Source organism: Ursus americanus, chromosome 15 (genome assembly GCF_024610735.1).
Source record: "Ursus americanus isolate L20-20 chromosome 15, mUrsAme1.1.p, whole genome shotgun sequence".
Classification (NCBI taxonomy): Eukaryota; Metazoa; Chordata; class Mammalia; order Carnivora; family Ursidae; genus Ursus; species Ursus americanus.
This window is the reverse complement of record NC_142141.1, coordinates 36,503,158-36,524,662: the sequence shown is the minus strand read 5'-3', so window position 1 is coordinate 36,524,662 and position 21,505 is coordinate 36,503,158. Positions and strand designations below refer to the sequence as shown.

General features: G+C 34.9%; 1 protein-coding gene across 2 annotated transcripts in view; it reads left to right on the top strand.

Annotated features, from left to right (window-relative positions):
* The window catches only part of WDR70 (WD repeat domain 70), a 290,352-nt gene that overhangs the window by 41,835 nt on the left and 227,012 nt on the right, over nucleotides 1–21,505 (top strand). Inside the window, exons 6-8 of one of the 2 annotated variants that reach the window (XM_087867918.1) lie at nucleotides 3,402–3,479; nucleotides 14,480–14,539; nucleotides 17,490–17,623. In XM_087867918.1, the coding sequence (XP_087724044.1) occupies nucleotides 3,402–3,479; nucleotides 14,480–14,539; nucleotides 17,490–17,623 (272 nt within the window). The remainder of the gene's footprint in view (nucleotides 1–3,401; nucleotides 3,480–14,479; nucleotides 14,540–17,489; nucleotides 17,624–21,505) is intronic. The other variant, XM_045787291.2, reaches the window with a different exon arrangement.

The following is a 21,505-nucleotide window of genomic DNA, read 5'->3' as shown; positions in this document are numbered from 1 at the left end:
ATTTAGGAGTCAATACTCACCCTCACATTTTCAGGCTAGTCCTGCCACAATTCTTTTGTTAAAAGGCTGCAGTCCTTTTTAAGCTCCCATTGCCAGGTAGGCATTTGTATCCTCTCAGGTGGCTGCCAGAAACAATCAGTAGTGTGTGTCCTTTCTGCCTTTGAGCAGTGGCTTTTTTTCCCCCCAGAAATACTTTGTGTAATTATAATGTGAATGACAATGCTAGCATTTTTTTTTTTAAGGATTTATTAGAGAGAGAGCGTGTGCATGTGTGTACGCACAGGGTTGGGGGGAGAGCGAGAGGGAGAGAGAATTATAAGCAGACTCCCCGCAGAGCCCAGTTCGGGGTTTGATCTCACCACCCTGAGATCATGACGCAAGCCAAAATCAAGAGTTGGACATGTAGCCTCCTGAGCCACCAGGTGCCCCCAAAGTTGGACTAGTTTATGCAAATAATACAAAGCATAATTTAAGTGCAATGAAGAAGGCAGGAGGGTACTTTTTATCTGACTGTAGTCTCATTAATTACAAGTTGTTTTAGCATATAAGTATATTTACTCTGGTAAATTTCTATCATTATGTTGTATATACTGTACGGTAAATTGCAAATCTTGCAGATGTAAATTGTCAACAAGTCTATGGAAGTGATGTTGAGGATGTCCTTTGCTCTACCCAAAGCCATTGTCAAATGAGGATTTAGTTGAGTTCCACCAGTTCTTAAGTGAAAAAAGGAAAATTGACAAGGTTGGTAAATGATTTAAATATCATAGGATTAAGAGCCTTTGAGAAAATTGATGAAGGCCTTGAATATTTTTTGCAAAAACAGTCTTCTTAAAAATCCTTGCCAAAGTCAGTCCTGTAGAGTCTTTATGCCATGTTATACTGTCAAAAATTTTAGTTGGAAAAATGGACCCTCCCACCCCATCACATCCTCTCTCTGCTCATAACACTGCTATTTTTTTTCACACTTTATAATATATATATATATTTATTTTTTTAAAGATCTTATTTATTTATTTGACAGAGTTAGAGACAGCCAGCGAGAGAGGGAACACAAGCAGGGGGAGTGGGAGAGGAAGAAGCAGGCTTCCAGCGGAGGAGCCTGATGTGGGGCTCGATTTCAGAACGCTGAGATCACGCCCTGAGCCGAAGGCAGACGCTTAACGACTGAGCCACCCAGGCACCCCCACACTTTATATTTTTTGATTCTAGGTTCAGAGGGTTGAATTATTCATACTTCATAGTTCTATTAATACTGTTGTAATTGGCCATAAAAAAATACTGTTGTAATTGGGCCATCCAAAGTCCTTCACTTACTATTTATCTATGTGGAATTTTTAATCTTTTTTATCTTTTGTTTTCATTTTGCTTTTCTTCCTAGATCCTAACAGCTTCCTACATATACCTCACCTCTTGGCTCTCTTTCACTCATGTTTCCTTTTACCTTAAAGCTTTTTTTTTTTTTTTAACTTATGTGTAATTTCCCCCCATTTCTTATTTCAGTTATTTTATTATTTTATTTTTAAAAGATACGATTTTAAAGTAATCTCTATACCCAACATGAAACTCAGACTTACAACCCCAAGATCAAGAGTCACATGCTCTATCCACTGAACCAGCCAGGTACCCCACTCAATTTATTATATAAAAATTTTGCTTTGAGATGCTTTATTTATAGATTTTATTTTTTCTTCTGCCTTCCCAACTATAGGTATTCTTAAGAATGAGGGTTGTGTAACTAGTTTTTGCGCTTCTCTAAACGTTAAAGAAGACAATTACAGAAAATGCACATCAGTTTGTCAGTGCAGTAAGTATAAACAAAGTATTTGAACATAAAACAGCTCCCTTGATCTTTCACCCTTTCTATTTACATGAGTAAAAGTGGGAGATTTGCCTGTGTCAGTTTTGAGAAAGGTTTCTCAATGCTTTAATCTTACAATTTAAAAAAGTGCCATTATAAAGAATTTCTAGAAAATCAGGAATATTTACCAAAATTGATATAATTTTTCTTTTAGAATTAGGTACTTTCTTGTTTCCATGCTTGTAAAGTTTGCATTTGAATAAATTTTATATTTTTAAGTACCAAATTGATAGAATGGCATATAAGTACATATTGAAGCAGCTCCAACAGAGCTTACGTTTTTATTCTTCTATAGACCTTGATCCTTATTTGGAAAGACATTTTGTTCATACTATTTGTGCTGAGTACTAGAAGTGCAGCTAATTGTGAGTTTGAAATAAGACCAAGACCACCAAGTTGATTCACATTGCCTACCAGGCAGCTGTTGGTTGGTAGTGTTGCCATTTCACTACTGATCTGGATTGGAATCAGGGAGTCTTTATTCACTTTTGCATCCCAAGAGCTTTGCAGAGTATAATTGGGAATTAAATGTTTTTTTTTTCTTTTAATAAATGAAGAAGTTAGTGGCACAGCCTTGATTTTTTTACTGTCATAAAAGGGGATGCTCCAACAAACCAGGAATTCTCTGTTAAGCCACAGTTTTCTGTCTCTGCAGTTTTCTTTTGTTTGATTTATGATAAAGAAGTAAGCAGATGCTCAGATCTAGAACCAAATAATGTTACTGACTGGATATTTTGTGCAGCAATGTCCTAAGCACCGAAGGTGAAATAACTCCTTTAATCCTCCTGGTTTCTTATCCTCTGTTGACAGATAAGGAAACTGATACTCAGAGATGCTAAGTAACTTTCTCAGGGCCACCCAGTAGTAAATGTTGGAGCCAGCTTTTGAATCTAGGGAATCTGCTCCAGAATCCATGTGCTTAACCGTTACGCTCTCCTTTACCTCTGGTTGCAACCCATCCTGCTTCTCAAGAGTCACCTCTTGCCTCTCTCCGACACTTACCTCATGCCTCATCCATATCAACTATGAACAGTCTTTGAATATGACTGACTCTTTCGTGCATTCCAGTATGCTCTTCCTTCTCTCTGGACGGTGGCCAACACTTAGTACAACTCCATTCACTTGGCAAGCTATGTAAGCATTGACCCTTGTGGGGTGCATTGTGCCAGACCTGTCTCCTTCATCAGGGAGGAACCTTTTTAGTTTTAAGGATCTAGCTTTTCTCCTTGTGAAAGGAGAACATTTTCTCTTTGTAAAAACCTTCATTGACCCAGAAAAATAGAGTTGAATACCTCCTTCTTTATGCTACTTCTGTGTTAGTTCTATTCCTCTATTATTTTATAACAGCTTTATTGAGTTATAATTCATATGTACTAAATTTCATAATTTTCAGGTATACAGTTCAGTGAATGTTAGTATAGTCACAAAGTTGTGCAACCATCACTACCACCTAATTTTATGACATTTTCCTCCTCCCCCAAAGAAACCTTGCACTCTTTAACTTTCACTTCCTATTCTCTCCTCCCTACCTTACCCCTAGTTCCTGGTAATCACTAATCTACTTTCTGTCTCTATGGATTTGTTTGTTCCGGACATTTCATATCACTGGAATGATACGGTAAGTGTTCTTTTCATTGATTTCTTTCACACAGCGTAATGTTTTCAGGGTTCATCCATGTTGTAGCATGTCTGAGTACCTCATTCCTTTTTATTGCTAATATTGTTACACAATGGAATAGTGTGTGATATACCACATTTTTTAAATGCATTCATTAGTTGATGGATGTCTGCTATGAAGAAGTAGAAGTTTTTGTATGGATGCATATTTTTGGTTTTGGGGTTTATATCTAGGAGTGGAATTACTAGGTCATATGATAACTGTGTTTAATATTTTGAGGAACTGTTTTTCAAACTGGCTACACCATTTAAAATCCCACCAATACTCTATGAGGATTCAATTTTTCAAATCTTCACCAATGCAAGATTTGTTTATCTCTATGATTACAGCTGTCCTAGTGAGTGTGAAGTGATATCTCATTATAGTTTTGATTTGCATTTCTCTAAAGAACAATGATGTTGAACATTGTTTCATGTGCTTATTGGCCATTTGTATATCTTCTTTGGAAGAATGTCTCTTCAGATCTTTTTCCTCTTTCAATTGGCTTCCCTATTGTTGAGTTATCAGGGCTCTTAATATATTCTGGACTTAAGTCCCTTATCAGACATATGATTTCCAAATATTTTCCCTCATTCTGTGAGTTACCTTCTTGGTTGTGTACTTTGAAGTACAATAACTTTAAATTTTGGTGAAATCCGATTTATTTTTTCTGTTGTTGTTTGTGCTTTTGGTGTCATATCTAAGAAGCCTAACTCAAGGTCATGAAGATTTACTCCTGTTTTTTCCTAAGTTTTATAGTTTTAGTTCTTACATTTAGGTCTTTTATACATTTTGAGTTCATTTTTGCGTATGATTTACATAGGGCATTCTTCTATTATTGTCTTGTCCCAGCCATGATAGAGTGATCATAATTGTGATACAATTATTTTTACACGTGTGTGCCTTTCATAGCTTCTGAGCTCATGAAGACAATGCCTGTGTCTTCCTTATTTTGGGACTCTTAGTGTTTCTTAGGTATGGCTTTTATTAAGTCTGCCTGTGGCTTCAAATATTTTATCTTAAAAGTACACAGAAAAATTTAAAGAGTAGGTATGAAATATAAATAGTTGATAGATATGTCTTCATGTTTTAGAGGGATATATAAACACATTATGATAAGTACGAACGTGGTTGTCTATTATTTTTTCCTCACAGATTTCACTTATTTTCTTCTAAAAACAAGCTGTCATTAGTAGGCAGTCTTCATTATCTTCAGTTAAGAAGATATATTTGGAGCACCTACTGTATACTATTAGTATTATAGATACAAATCAAATAAGACATTGTACTTGTCCTCAAGGATCTTACAGGCTAATGGGGACATGGCAAGTTGTCAATCTACTTTTCTTTTTTCTTTTTTTCTAAAGATTTTATTTTTAAGTATTCTATATACCACATGGAACTTCACAACCTGAAGATCAAGATTTGCATGCTCTACCAACTGAGCCAGCCAGGTGCCCCAAATATCACTTCTTTCTAAACTTCCTTCTCCTCATTCTCCTGCTTAAAGTTGTTTCTTTTTATTTTCTTTATTTTTAATTTTTTTTCCTTTCAAGTTTTTATTTAAATTCTAGTTAGTTAACATACAGTGCGATACTGGTTTTAGGAATAAGAATTAGTGATTCATCACTTACATACAACACCCAGTGCTTGTCATAACAAGTGTCCTCCTTAATACCCATCACCCATTTAGTCCCCACCTACCCACCTCCCTCCATCAACCCTCAGTTTGTTTTCTGTCATTAAGAATCTCTAATGGTTTGTTTCCCTCTTTTATCTTTTTTCCCCTTCCCATAGGTTCATCTGTTTTGTTTCTTAAATTCCACATATGAGTGAAATCATATGGTATTTGTCTTTCTCTGACTTATTTCACTTAGCATAATATACTCTAGCTCTATCCATATTGTTGCAAATGCAAGATTTCATTCTTTTTGATGGCTGAGTAATATTCCATCGTATATGTGTACCATATCTTCTTTATCCATTCATCAGTCGATGAACGTTTAGACTCTTTCCATAGTTTGGCTATTGTTGATAAAGCTGCAATAGACGTTGGAGTGCATGTATCCCTTTGAATCTGTATTTTTGTATCCTCTGGGTAAATACCTAGTAGTGCAGTTGCTGGATCATAGGGTAGTTCTATTTTTAACTTTTTGAGGAACCTCCATACTGTTTCCCAGAGTGTCTGTACCAGTTTGCATTCCCACCGACAGTGCACAAGGGCTCCCCTTTCTCCACATCCTCGTGTTTGTTCTTCAGCAAGAAATGCCCAAGAGCTATTTAAAATACTTGGTTGTAGTGGTGGTGGCTTTAGACATTATGGCAAGTATGAAGTGTTAATACTGTGTTTGTTCCATATTTGGTGGGTTGAATAGGATGTATAATAGCTGGAGCTGGAATTGTAGAATTGTCCAAGTGAACCTACATAGATTGGTTTTTAAGATGTTTCTGATTTTCACTGTCCCTTTGACAATTGTGAAGCATATACATGGCTTTGCATGTGTGGAAAGTTATATTAAATCAGATATGGTATCCATTCTGCAGTGTTGTTATGTTTTAGAAGAACCATAGCAGAGGAAAAGGATGAAGATAGCTCAGTGTCAGGTAAATTTAATAAAAATTTATTATGGCTTAGGCTTCTTTTGTTTTCCCAAATAAATTAATCCTTACCTGATTTAACTCATACTGTGTCACCTTTTGTAGTTAAAATTAGTAAAGTCTGTGCATCTTTAAATAGAAACAAATTGCCCAAGCAGTAACTCAATTTTTATTACAAAACAGGTATCAAAAACTAATGTACTGTATGGTGACTAACATACGTAATAAAAAAAAACAGATATGAACTCTTAAACATAACTCAACATAGTATGGTACATAGCCTGTGTTGAAGTAAGTAATTCTGCACTGCATATCTGAGGTTCTGAAACTTGGTGAAACCTTCAAGGCATTTCATACCGGATCTCCCAACAGTTTCTAAAATATGTACTTTCAGGAAAAACCTTTGTAGCCGTAGGCTTATAATAATTTCTTACTCATAATGCGTTATAATTATAAAGTACTTTGTCACATTAACTCATTCGGTCATCACAGCAGCTCTGTGCTTTGTTTCTCAAATGAATCATTCTGATAAATACCTATTCTTAGTAGACAGGAGGCTAAGGACTTGAGGCTTTCAGTGGATAATTAATTCAAGTTGTGAAGATTTGAGAATGACGTATACATTGTTGCCACTGACATAGTAGAGGTGGGCCTTTTTTTAAGGAGCAGGGCAAATGGTAAAACCCAGGACCTTTGTTTATAGTTGTAAAAGAAAGCGTTCTTTTTATGGGGGGTGAAGGAGTGGGAGGTAGGAGTTTCATTATAGGGGTTCTAGAAAGTCAGGTTGCTCCTTCTTATTTCTGTTATAATACTCTTCCCACAAACCTCTGCCCCCTCCCTGGCAAGCCCAACTCCTTTGTTCTTCCATTCCTCCCTGGAGAGGCTCTTACTATATACATTAGTAAGTAATATATAGAAAAGTACCACTGCAAACAATAAGACTGTTGTTAGGCTCTTAAATATTAGTATCTTATAAGAAACTGCTTTTTAACTATATAGGAATTTTTTTAAAAAGTAATCTCTTTGCCCAATGTGAGGCTGGAACTCAGGACCCGTAGATTGAGAGTCACATGCTCTACTCACTGAGCCAGCCAGGCACCTCAGTCCTTTTTTTTTTTTGTTTTTTAATAATAATCTAGTTATTTTCCAACTTCATTGAGGTATAATTATATATTTAAAGGGCATAATGTGGTGGTTTGATATATGTATAAATTGTGAAATGATTACTACAGTCAAGTTAATTAACACATCCATCACCTCACATAGCTAGTTTTGTGTGTGTGTGTGTGTGTGTGTGTGTGTGTGTGTGGTAATCACACTTAACATCTACTCTCTTAGGAAATTCCAAGTATACAACACAGTATTTTAAACTATAGTCATCATGCTGTACATTAGATCCCCAGAACTTACTCATAACTGAAAGTTTGTACCCTTTGACCAGAAACTTCTTCAAAACATCAATTTTCTAAACTTAACTTGAGACAGTAGTCAAATATTGCAGAAAATTTCTAAAACAAAAATGTGTGAATGCTGTGAAAAGTTACTGATTGCTACTAAAAGTAATGGAGAACCATTGAAGGTTTTCAAAGAAAAACAACCTAAGAAGAGTAACATCATGGTAGTGAGCAATGCGGAGAGAAGTGAAGAAGAGAGCAGTCAGAGAAGGACCTCTCAGTGGCATAGGGGGAGTGTACATAGTTCAGCTATGAATAAGTTTAAGGTAAACCATGTCGTCATAGAGTGTCATGAGTTACTTCATCTGATTTTTTCATTTTTATAAGTGAAAAAGCTAAGGTTCTAGGCAGTTGAGTGGCTTAATGAAGGTTACAAGTGGAGTTAATTGCAGAATCCTGTCTAGATTTCAAGTCTTCAGAAGTAGCAAATAAGAGCAGAAATACTCATAAAATTTTAGGGTGTCAGGGAATGATAAAGTGTATGTTCATAGTAGTTTTTGAAAATAAATGTATCTTTTGATATAAATCCTGTTGGCTTATTGCCTGCCATTTTTATATGGTAAGGGTAGAAAATTGTCATCTTTTGTGTTTATTGATAATGTAATGGATTTAAAAAATAATATAATTTCTGATAATATATAGGAATGACCTATCCTTTTTTGAGTTTCTTAGCCTTCACAAAAGTATAAAAAGTTATTTAACAACATACTTTTAAGTCCTGTTACTGAGAAATATTTTCCAAGATTGCAGCTTGCAATAGGGCATAAACTGAGGGTAATTTAGAGGTGGTTTGGGAATACTACTAATTGAAGGATTGGAACCAGCTGTGAGAATTAGATGGGAAATTGTCTTTCCTTCCTGCAGTATTTTAGACCTATAACTTTACATTTTTGGAGGAAGATTTTAAACGTTTAATAATAATTTATTTTGAAGCTTACCTAAAGTTTATTAGAACATTAAGAAGTATTCAGGCTTAATACTATGCATTTTTTTTTTTTGCTTATGTGGTTTTTATCTATAAAAATTCTTTTTTTTTTTTTAAGATTTTATTTATTTATTCGACAGAAATAGAGACAGCCAGCGAGAGAGGGAACAGAAGCAGGGGGAGTGGGAGAGGAAGAAGCAGGCTCATAGCAGAGGAGCCTGATGTGGGGCTCGATCCCAGAACGCCGGGATCACGCCCTGAGCCGAAGGCGGACGCTTAACTGCTGTGCCACCCAGGCGCCCCATATCTATAAAAATTCTTTTTTAGCTTTGGTAAAATACACGTAAAATTTATAATCTTTAAAAATTATTAAATGTTATTAAGTTTTTAATTTTAATTCCAGTATAGTTAACATACAGTGCTATATATATATATATATATATATACACACACACACATATATATATACACTATATAGTGACTTAGCAATTCTATACATTACTCAGTGCACATCATAAGTATACTCTTTAATCCCCATCACCTGTTTCACCCATTCACCACCCACCTCCCATCTCCCGGTCTTAACCATCTTTAAATGTACAGGTCAATAGTGTTACATTGTTGTATATTCAGTCTCTAGAACTTTTTTTTATCTTGTACAGAAACTATACCCATTAAGCAATAATTCCCCATTTTCCCTTCTCTCCCAACTTCGGCAACCACTATTTTACTTTCTATGAATTTGACTACTCTAGATACCTCATAGAAATAGTACAGTATTTTTCTTTTTGTGACTTGTTTCATTTAGCATAATGCCCTCCAAGTTCATCCATGTTGCATGTGTCAGAATTTCCTTCCTTTTAAAGAATGAATAATATTCCAATACACACACACATATACATATATACACCACATTTTGTTTATTCATTTATCTGCTGATGGACACTTAGGTTGCTCCTATCTTTTGGCTGTTGTCTTGCTGCTATGAATGTGGGTGTACAAATGTCTCTTGGAGATCCTGCTTTCAGTTCTTTTGGGTATATACACAAAAGTGGAATTGCTGAATCATATTTTAAATTTTTTGAGGAACTACCATACTGTTTTCCATAGTAGTTGCCCCATTTCTGTCCAGGAATGTATAAGGATTCCATATTTTGTATATCCTTGTCAACATTTCTTTCTTCTTCTTCTTTTTTTTAATAATAGCCATCCTGTTACTGGTATGTCAGTGTGGTTTTGATTTTCATTTCCCTGATGATTACTAATGTTGGGTTTCTTTTCATGTCCTTGTTGGTCATCTGTATTTCTTCTTTGAAGAAATATTTAGGTCCTGTGCCAATTTTTGACTCGGGTTTTTTTTTTTTTTTTTTTTTTTTTGCTGTTGAATTGTAGCAGTTTTGTGTTTTTGGATATTAACCCCTTATCACATAAATGATTTGCAGACATTTTCTCCCATTCTAGAGGTTGCCTCTTCACTGTGTTGATTATGTCTTTTGATGCACAGAATAATGTGGTGATTTTTTGAAAACTCAAATCTTATCAAGTTACACGGCTCAGAGCTTAAATTTCAGATTCTTGACATTGTATACAGTCTGGCTCCTAACTCTCTGGGTTAAAAAAATTTTTTTTTGATACATATATACACACCACACAGCCTTTCCCTTTTTCTGCCCAGCAATTTAAACTTTCTCCAGGCAAAAATATTTGCAGTTCAATAAGTGTCGGGATTTATCTTATTCTCTCCTGGATGCCTTCCACATTCACCTGGGGAACCTCTATTTTTCCAAAGGCATCTCAAGTATCTCTTCTGTAAAGCCTTTTCTAATCACCCTCTAGTTCCCCAGGCAGAATGGAATGGAGCACTGAACCCCGTGTGTTCTTCTGTCCTAGCATCTGAAACATGTTGTATTGCCTATTTGTTTACCTGTCAGTTTTGCTTTATTGGATTGACAGTCCTTGTGAGCAGTGTCTTTGTTGTTAGTCTTTTTATCTTTAACTGTAGGCTCTGGTGTATTTTATATAACTGCATACTCAATAAATGTGTTTTAAGGGAATGTGTGTTGATGAGTAATTTATTAAGTCAGTCTGTTGGATCTCCAGAGTTATACTAAAATAGACTCTAATTTTGGTTTTCTGTAATACCAAATGGGCAACTATTTACAAAATGGTTTCTGGGAGAACGTAGCACTCCTTTGCAAGTTCCTGGGTCCTCATTCTCTCCACACAATTCATAGCCACTTTGTGACAGATCTTTGTTACTGGGTAGACTTTTGATTAGGGCTTATAGTACCATACATATATAACTTTTTAAACGTATGGCAACTTTATCCCAGAAGGGTTATTTCTGATTTGCAAGTCTTTTGAAAACACTTTAAGGGTATATGTCAGATGGAACTGCTCATGTTATTCCAGATCTATTTGCTATCCTTGTTATTGAGGGCAAACCAAAGAGCCTGGGAAATAATCCTTTGGGTTGGCATTTAAGACCAAACCAAAACAAAAGCTGGTATCTTTCCTCCTCTTCCGTTAAGACTAGCTTTTGTTATGAATTCTTATAATAAATGACTTCATTGAAGTCTTGCAGCTTATGATGTCCCCTGGCATGAAAATCTTGAAAATATTTTATTGTTACAGCAAATTTCACACTTAAGCCATATCCCAAAAAGTCATTAGGAAAAGTTCTGGAAAAAGAACAGTCACCATCAAGTGATATGCTACCAAAAGATGGATTGCTGGGGGTGCCTGGGTGGTGCAGTCGTTAGGCATCTGCCTTTGGCTCAGGGCGTGATCCCGGGGTCCTGGGATCGATCCCCGCATCAGGCTCCTCTGCTGGGAGCCTGCTTCTTCCTCTCCCACTCCCCCTGCTTGTGTTCCCTCTCGCTGGCTGTCTCTCTGTCAAAAAAAAAAAAAAAAAAAAGATGGATTGCTACTATTTTAGATGATTTAGTTGTGCCAGTTATATGGGCCTTTTATGAGTTATGCCCTACATGATTTGCAGTAAAACTTTGATTTTAAATGTAAACAACATTTATTTAAACATTTAATTCACTCCTAATGTAAATAATAAATTGTTCTGTGTTCTTGTAAGTTTTTACTTTAAATGCCAGAGATTGTCTATATATAGGCACATTGTACATTGAATTCAATGAAATAATTTTCATCCTTCCTCTTAGTGACAGTGTTTCTGTTTCCTGAGTGATGAAAAAGTAATTAGTTATGAAATGAGACACTGACTGTAATAGAATCTTCTCTAAGTGAAACATTTGAACTGTTCTCCTGTTTTTTGTAAGAGTACTTAGCACTTATACATGAGTTTTTATTGCTTAAAAATGTTGTCAACTGCAAAGGGAGCAGTGGCTTACATAATTTAGTATAGGGGTAGTCCAGGATTCGTTTGTTTGACTTTTAAATTATTTTGGAATCAAGGTATGTGCAGCCCTTTTCCAAAGCATAGTAAACCATTCTGTAATATCTTGTATTGAAATAAATTGTAAACTCTCCAGCAGTTCTTTAAGTTATTGTGAAGTTAGGCTTATTCAGTGTCTTCTCATTTCCTAATCTTCTTCACTGCACTGTGCTGGTAGTAGGCTACAGTAATCTCTGAGATGCAGACAGTCATGGGGCTGGAACTCATGTCGTTAAGATTAAGAGTCGCATGCTCTACTGACTGAGCCAGCCAGGCACCCTTATGCTTGCGACTTTAAATTTACTTTTAGTCTGGGATATAATCATTTGGTTCTTAAAGGTTTTTACTTTTTGAAAACCTCAGTTATCCTTACTGTCACTTAATGGGGCTGATCTGATGGATAGCACCTGCTCTCCTTTGTGGACATAAACAATGTTTGAAAGTAAATTAAAAAGTATAATCTAATGTGATCTACAAGGTAGACGTGAGGCCATTAATTAGTTCCAAAAGACTTTTGTGTTTGTCTGCCATACACCATCTGTTTTATGGATTGGGGATCCAGAGATAATAATAGATATATACAATCTTTGAGAAGTGTCCATCTTGCAATTTGGTTATGAAGTGTTAGGGAGAGAAACAGGTCAAAAATTACCATGGATTTTGATAAATTCTGTAATCGAGATAAGGAGAGGTTGTCTCCTTATCTGAGACATGAGTGCATAGAAGGGTCATCTAACCCAGAGTTTGAAATGTTGAGAAATGCGTCTAGGAGCAGGTCACATCTGAATAGAGTCTTAAAGGATGAGTAGAAATTAGCCAGTTAAGGACAAAGAGAAGCCTGGAAATAGACTAACATGATATGACTGGAGCGAAAGGAGGTAAGCCTTAGAATAAATGGTGGCTCTCATTTATTGAGCACCTACTTTGTGCTGAATGCTGCATTATAAGGCTTAAATCGCTTACCTCACAGTAACGTAAAGGGCAGGTGCTATTATCCTCTGTATACAAATGAGGAAATAAGAGTTGTAACTCTCCTGGAGTTATGACAGGGTTATTGAGTGGGAGGGCTAGATTAAAAAACCTAGTTTTTCTTGGAGCATCTGTCTGGCTCAGTCAGAGCACATGACTCTTGATCTTGGGGTTGTGAGTTCAAAACCAATGTTGGGTGTAGAGCTTACTTAAACAATTAAATAAATAAAAGAAAATGTTAAAAAGAATGTTCAACCTTATTAAAAAAAATACAAGTAAAAACCCTAGCTTTTCTGGCTTCTTGTCTAGGCTGCTTCCTCCCAGGAAAGAACCATTTTATGAAGGAGGAAATAGTAAAGTAGTTGCTATGCTGTTGAAAGGTCAATGTGCAGGTTAAGTTCTGAAAAGTATCCGGGGCATTTATAGTGAGTTGTTTGTTTATTCAGGAGGTATTTACTGAGAGTCTCTTAAGTGCCAAGAACTGTGCTGGGCATTAGGAAGGACACATGCCAGAGTGGTAGAGGTAAAAGGGCGAAAGGAAGCAGAGACACTTGAATGAAAACTTGTGTGAAGAAGCTTGATTGGAAAGGAAAAGGTAATGGTATAGCAGTAAATATAGGGGAAATAGCTGTGTGTGTATGTGTGTCTAATATGGGAAGTACTTTAATTGTTTATGTGCCGAGGCGAAAGAGCCGTAGCAGGGGACAAGTTTATGATGAAATAAAGCTAGTGATTGATTGATTCATAAGGGTGCTAAAGAATGATGGGAGACAGGGACCAAAGTCTGTTCGATTGCACATATCTAATTAAGTAGATTGCAGGATGATCCTCACATAAATTTGTAATGGCCCTAGAATTTTAGTATGATTACCCAGCTCTTGGATAATGGAAACTTGAGAGAACAATAAAACTTCATATTCAAATGATCACTGTGATTCCTTATGTTTGATTTATGCATCCGTCTTTTCTCTCCTCGATTATCCTTCCCACACCTCCTGTCTATCATAGCATTTCTTATATTGTGTTAGAGTGATTGATCTCCCCCTTCTTGACTACATGCTTCTTGGAAGGGGGAATGGTAGAGGCAATGTCTGATGCTACCCAGCATCTGGAATAATCTCACTTTAATAAATGTTTATTGAATCAATGAATCATTGAATGACTCAGTTCCTCATTTATGCCATTTTTGAGCAGCAGCGTTTTGTTTTTTAAACTTTTAAGGGTTAAAAGGTATATATCTACCCTGTAGATATTTTATTTTATTTTATGTAGTTAAGCACTTTAAGTTATCCCCAATTTTCAGTGAAAAGAGGACTTTAAATACTTGGATGCTGGGAGGGCTTATGGTTCCATACAACTAAAGAGTTTCTTAGGCTTAACTTTTTTGAGATTTGAGGTAAATTCATTATCAGCTCAACAATTGTAGTGTATCTAGAAGTACAGAAATAAGATACTCTAGCAAATTTTATTTCCTGTTTTTTTAAGCTTTGTGTAAAAAGCTAGTGATGCAATTTTTAAAAATTGTATTTCCTGTGAATGTGGCATGTAGTCCCCTCCCCCCCCCCATATGTTGGATACTCATTGATGTCATGGAATTTTCTTTTTTCAGAATCCTGTCCAAAAGATCCCTGACTCGCATGAAATAACTCTAAAGCATGGCACTAAAACAGTAAGTTTAAAAAATTTGATTCTTTCCTTTTAACAAGGCTCTCACGGAAAAGTAAACCAATGATACATTTGTATTAAGGGTAATTGCACAATCAGCTGATAACACAGAAGCTATAGGCATTAAAGAAAAAGAAAGATTACATTTCTATTCAATCAAAATAACTGTTGCGTTTCATTTAAAATAGCAACATTTATTGTTATTGTTGGCTTTAAAACCTTGTTCTTTGATAGAGGAACATTACAAGTGAAAAAAAGAAATGAAACTAAAATACAGTTTTCCTTTTTATGGTGTGGGAAAATTTCTCATTACCCTTAGCTTTATTTCTAAATCAGTAAAAGGCCTGAGTTTATTTTTTAGATGAACATTGAGATAAGAAATGAACATAAAATAGTTACTGTATTGCTCTAAGATTATTATTACTTAGACTTACAGATTCTATTTTTCTATTGTTATATTTATGTTAAAGATTAATAATATAAAATTTTGTGTTATAACATGAAATCATTTTATTGTAAAGCCATTAAAAAAGTGGTAGTTGAATGAATGAAACCTCATGAATGAAAGAATAAAATTATCTTGCTTTCTCTTTTCAATCAAACTGCCTTTTCTAGATGTCTGACATGTAAAGAAGTAGGAAAATACATCCCATAATGAGAGAAACATCAATCAGTAGAAATAGACCCAGAAATGATGCAAGTGATAGAATTAATAGAGAAAGATGACATTCTTCTTGCCAATTTTTTTGTTTTTGAAAATACCATTTTCATAAAAATATTTAATAAGTATAGTGGGTTTATTGTTTTAAATGAAGTGAACAATAAATATTTTAAAATGTCTTAGTTTGAACTTTTACTGTGGTAAATACTGATAATATAACTCACATAAATAAATGCTTTCTGGGGTCCTCAATAGATTTAAAGAGTGTAAAGTGGCTTGAAACCTATGTACCTGAGAACTGGTGCTTTAGGAAACTGTTTCTGATTCGTGATCTTATATCTGCTTTTTATAAATCAGACTTCTGGTATTTTTATTCTGAAATTGTGACAGAATTTTACTAATTTTTGTGTTTTTAAGTAAATTAGGAAAGAAATTGTAGAATGTTCGTACTTAAACAGAAGCTTCCCTATCATTTTAGTTCAGAGATTTTTACAACTGAGAGTGTTTGTGAGTTTTACATGTTTTATTTAAATATTTCTATTTTTAAATTGAATTTTATCTCTTAAAGAATATAATTAAAAATATAGTGCCCACTTGTTTTGCACATTTAAAAAAATCAATTAGAGTTCCTTTTTTTAAAAAAAAAGGTTTTATTTAATTATTAGAGAGAGCGTGTACACATGGGGGGGAGGGGAAGAGGGAGAGGGAGAAACAGACTCCCTGCTGAGTAGGGAACCTGCTGCAGTACTGGATCCTACTGAGATCATCCTGAGATAATCCTGAGATCATCCCAAGAAGATCTCTGCTGAAGGCCGTCCAATGACTCCCTGGAAGTTGGAAGCTGCTGGCTCCAAAGAGCCCTTTCCCCTTCCCCAAGGAGGACTCAAGGAAAATGCCTACGGCTAGTCTTCAGTTCTCCTACCCTGACTGTAGGCCTCTGCCCCTCTGCTCTATGCTGGCAATCACAGGGAGGGAGTAGAGCTTGCACCCTTGAGGGGAGGACAGGCATGGAATAGACAAACCACAAATGAATTTGCAGTTTCAAATTGTATTGTAATGGGATGAACACTGGTGCAGTTAGTCATATAAGGAGGAGGACACTTCTTTAACTGTAACAGGAGGGTGGAAGGATAGAGTGGGCATGGACATAAGTAAGTTTGTTGTTGGTAGTAGCAGAAGTCACTTCCTAGACTTCAAAAGCTACTGTTTATTTTTACTTTTCATTGTTTTAGGTTTTAAGACATGTAATTGTTCAGGCATAAAAAATGACTTAGTTCTCATTTGTATGCTTGAACACATGTAGAGTAGTACCTATATAATTTAAACACATAATAAGTCATTAGTTATATATAATTAATATATATTATATTTATGTAATATATTTTACATATTTATATATAATATATATTATATTCTATTTTTTAATATATTCTAAAATCAGTGTTTGCAGGTAGTGATTGAAATGAGTAAAATTATTTTGTAAGTATTTGGTTTTAATTACAGTAATTCTATTACATTTAATAACATTTCAAGTCTATTAGGAGAACTGATTTATCATTGCTTCCTTTATATAAAACTTTGATCCTTTTAATATTTCATATGTGTGGTAATCTCATTCATTATTTCTAATGCACTTTTTTCCTTCTGAGAGGGCAGTAGATCCAGGGACTTCCTGCTTAAGAATAGTGAGCTACCAATTGGGCATTCACATGTGCATTGGAAGGAAGATTCATAGGGAAGGCAGATATTTTATGGAACCAATATAAAAGTGGTATTATAATGTAGTTAGTAACTTATAAATTCAGCTTTAAAAATAATTGTTTAAGGTGATTATATTTGGTCATTTAGCCGTGTACACAAGAAAATAATTTCTGCTTTGTCCTACTTCATTAAATAGATTTCTTAACATTCCCTTTGGCATTTTCTCATTTTGGTAATTTTAGATTCGTGTGGTCTTCTGTTAGTGGTAGTTAAAATATCTCAAAAGGTTTTCTCAAAATTGTTCATTGAAAAAGCTGAATTATTTATGAGGCTGGGTAGATAAGTTGGGACAAAGCTGGCAATTATATTAAAATGTTTTTTCTTTATTTCAAAAGAGATAATAGTCATAATAACAAAGTCAAATAATAGAGAAGAGGCTATCCATCCGCACTTTTTAGAAGTAATAACAGCTGGTGGCCTGTACTTCCAATGCTTATAATATAGGAGGTGGGGTTAGAGAAAGGAAATGGAGGTTATTATAGACTATAAGTAGCTTTTCTCCAGTTAATTTTTTTTTTTTTTTTCAAACCAGGTTTCTGCTTTGGGTCTGGATCCCTCAGGTGCCCGTTTGGTGACTGGAGGATATGATTATGATGTTAAGTTTTGGGATTTTGCTGGAATGGATGCTTCTTTTAAGGCATTTCGATCCCTTCAGCCCTGTGAATGGTATGTGTTGCACAACTTAATACCTTCATATTTGAAGCCAGAGTGCTGTATATCATTTGAATTCCATCTATAATGCTTTGTACCAAAATACACTAAGTTTATATGACCATATGTTACCTTCATTATTTGAATGAAAGAAAAATGTACCTTAAATTTCTTTCCTTCACTTTCATTAACCTAAATTTTAAAGATGTTTTTAGTCTTTTGTTGTTTTGTAAAGAAAGTATTTGTATTTAGAGATTATTCCCTTGCCTACTTTATTTTAATACTCTAGTAAATACTGTGTAATGTTATGTATATGTGTATGACGTATGTTAAGCCAATAACCAGGTGCTAGTCACTGCTGCACTATGCAGGTATGGTCAGCTAGCATCATATCAGAAATATCAGCTTTACATGTTGCTACCACAAGCCGCCCTCTTATTTCTGTTTTTGACCATATCTTATCTTTTTAGTATATTAGATATCAAAAATAGATTTTTATTGGTGAAACTGGGATCTTGTTAACTTGCATAATGTATGTTGGAAATGAGCTCTTACTAACTGTAGATGTTCAAGGTACGTGAATTAGCTGAAATTTCTTAGGCCCAGTTTTCTACTCTTGCATGAGTGGGGCTTAAGAATTTAGTTTGCCTTTAACTTGAACTCTTGGGGATGATGGTTTTTGCTAAACCTAATATCTATCTGTAAACTCTGGATTTTCTGTCAACTATATGGATTAAGTTCCTATTTCTGAGCTATTAGGTGTTTGTTTTCAGTGAACCTTTTGTGAAAGTGGTGGTTGGAGTAACTGAAAGGCTAGAGAGCTGGGATTTTTCTTAATCCTGCAGAACAGGTCATAGGAATTGTTTTTGCTTATTTGCTAATAAATGCTTAGATAATAAATGTATGTGGCTCAGAATTGGGCCTAGGACCTCAGATTTCTCCAGCAACTACAGTTGTCTGGCAAAATAACCTAAAAATTTTATCTAAACATGGCTCTGGTCAGTTTTGTACAAATCATACTGATTTGTAAATTTTGAAGTCCTAACTCTTAAGCTATCTTTAGTAAAGATTTGAGAATTCCCTAAATGAACTTAGCAGATCTCTGATCAATTGGAAAGGAAAAAAAAATTTTAAAAACTGGGTATCTCCAATGATGGCTATATTTTGTAAAGCTCTTATTATTTAAAATAGTAACTTGGTATCTTGAGTTAGTATGACTTTTAAAAAATATTTAAAATACGAGGTCATATCTTTTATTCCCATGTGATAGTCTCTTGATTAAGGATTGTGTTCCCCTTCTACTTTTACAACTGTAAACTCACTTGTTCAGGATTATTCAGTACTCTATTAAAGGTCAGCTCTGAATAGAATTATGTCTCATGAGTCTCAAGCCAGTTCTCTGTTACTAAACTGTGTCATTTGCTGTGCTGTTGTAATTGAAAATGCAGAAAAATCCAAGGATAAGCTTATTTTCTCTTCCATAATTAAATTATTGCATCCTGTATATAATAGTGAGCTATCAAAGTATAGATAGGAATAAACAGAATTCTTGACAATCTGTATAAGATTAATATAAACTCTAGTACTGCAAATATTATATGAATGTTACTATTTTAAATCATGAGAACTGTTTAACTTTGCTATCATTTGCCCCTAATCTCCAAGTAATGTGACTCTACATTTTATGACAATACAAATTTTTTTACTTAATGTGTATTTATGCATCCATCTCTAATTCACTTTTTACTGTGAAAAATTTCAAACATAGAGAAAAGTGGAGGGATTACTGTAATAGCCATTTACCCTTTACCTAGATTTAACGGTTACAAACATTTTTCTGTATTTGCTTCATCTCATTTTAGTGATTTCTGAAGTATATTTAAAAGTAAAGACATACATAACTTTCATTTTGAAATAATTCAGCATGAATCTGTAAAAAACATAGACATTTCCCTATATATATATATATATATATATATAGCTCCAATTATCCTACAAAATTACTTAGAATTTCTTAATATTTCTAATAACCATTCCATATTTAAATTTCCCCAGTTTGCTCTCAAAATGTGTTTAAATGCTGGTTTGTCAAACGTGGATCCAATCAAGTAATACATACCACATTTATTGTGTACCTCTGTTACATATCTTTTAATCTAGAATAGGATCTCCTTCCAAACCATTTTCTTTCTCATGACTTTATTAAACAGGTCAGTTGTGCTTCATAAAGTTCTTTCTCCCTGAATTTTCTAATTGCTTCTTTATGGTGTGATTCAACTTATTTCTTTGTCTCCAGTATTTCCTATAGAAAATCCAAAGGCTTGATCGTAATCTCCACTGTATCACATCAAGTGGCATGTATTGTCTAGTTGTTGCTGCTATTTGTGACTCTCAATTAAGACTGATCCTTGGATTAAGTTGGTGATATCTGATTCTTCCATTGTAAAGTTAATATTGTATTATATGTTTGAGATAGGCAAGAACTTTGTGGGGAGATAGTTGGTGGCGTGGAAATATCTAGATTCTCATCATCGCTTCACTTAATAAGCTTAGCATCCATTGATTATTCATACCTGAATTAGTTCTCTCATTGAGGGTTGTAAGTTGGTGATTTTCTTGATTTTCTAAATTCCATTATTTCATCTACATTTATTTGTTGATGTACTTCTAAGAGAATTTTTCAATATTAACCTATGTTATTTGGTTACCCTAAAATATAGTCCTACTGTGAAGGCAGGATAAATACTTTTCTTTAACTACCCGTTTTTAGTTCAGGGGTAGGTGGTGATAAATGAGTTGTTGCTGTTATTGGTGGTGGTGTTTTTTTCTTTTTCCTTTTTGTACGGCTGTATTTATGACTTTAAAATTTTCATGTGTTCCAGTCAGTTGTAGTCATTATTCTTTTTGATGTTTAAATTGTCCCAGATTTGGCCAGGGGAGTCCCTGATTGCTATGTAGTTTTGACATGTACTCATTAGACTTTAAAAGAGTACTTATTTTCTGGCATAACATGATATAAGCCTCCTGGTACATTCCTTTCCAGGTCCTACAATCAGCATTTCCCTGTGGAGATCTTTTTTTTTTTTTAAGTGGGAATGGTATTTAGAGACCAAATCTGAATGTTATACCTGCTCATTAATAGTGGGATAGCATTCCTTCTTGACCTTTTCAGTGGAAAGTTTAGAAAATACAGATGTGTGTATGTGTGTGTGTGTGTATGTATTTAAGTGACCAGATCATATTGATATTTCCATTTCAAAATTTTAGTAAACTTTAACTTCAGAATATTTTTTAATTTACAGAAAAGCTGCAAAGATCGTCCAGAGTTCAGGCATACCCCTAACTCAGTTTCCTCTGTTGTTAACATCTCACATTACCATGGTACATTTATGACAAATAACCAACGTTGGTACATAACTATTAACCAAACTCCAAACTATATTGCATTTCACTGTTTTTTCCACTAATATGCCTTCCAAGATACACCTTACATTTAGTCTTCATGTCTGTTTAGTCTTCTCTGGTTTATGATGCCTTCTCAGTCTTCACTTGTTTTTCCTGACCATGACAGTTTTGAGGGGTCCTGGTAGGTATTTTGTAGAATGTTTCTTGTTTTTTTTTTGTTTGTTTTTTAAAAGATTATTTATTTATGTATTTGAAAGAGAGAGACAGCCAGCGAGAGAGGGAACACAAGCAAGGGGAGTGGGAGAGGAAGAAGCAGCCTCCCAGTGTAGGAGCCTGATGTGGGGCTCGATCCCAGGACCCCGGGATCACGCCCTGAGCCAAAGGCAGACGCTTAACGACTGAGCCACCCAGGCACCCCTCTTGATTTGTTTTTTTATGATGGTTTCCTCTGGTTAGACTGGGACTCTGGGTCTTGGGGATGAATATCACAGA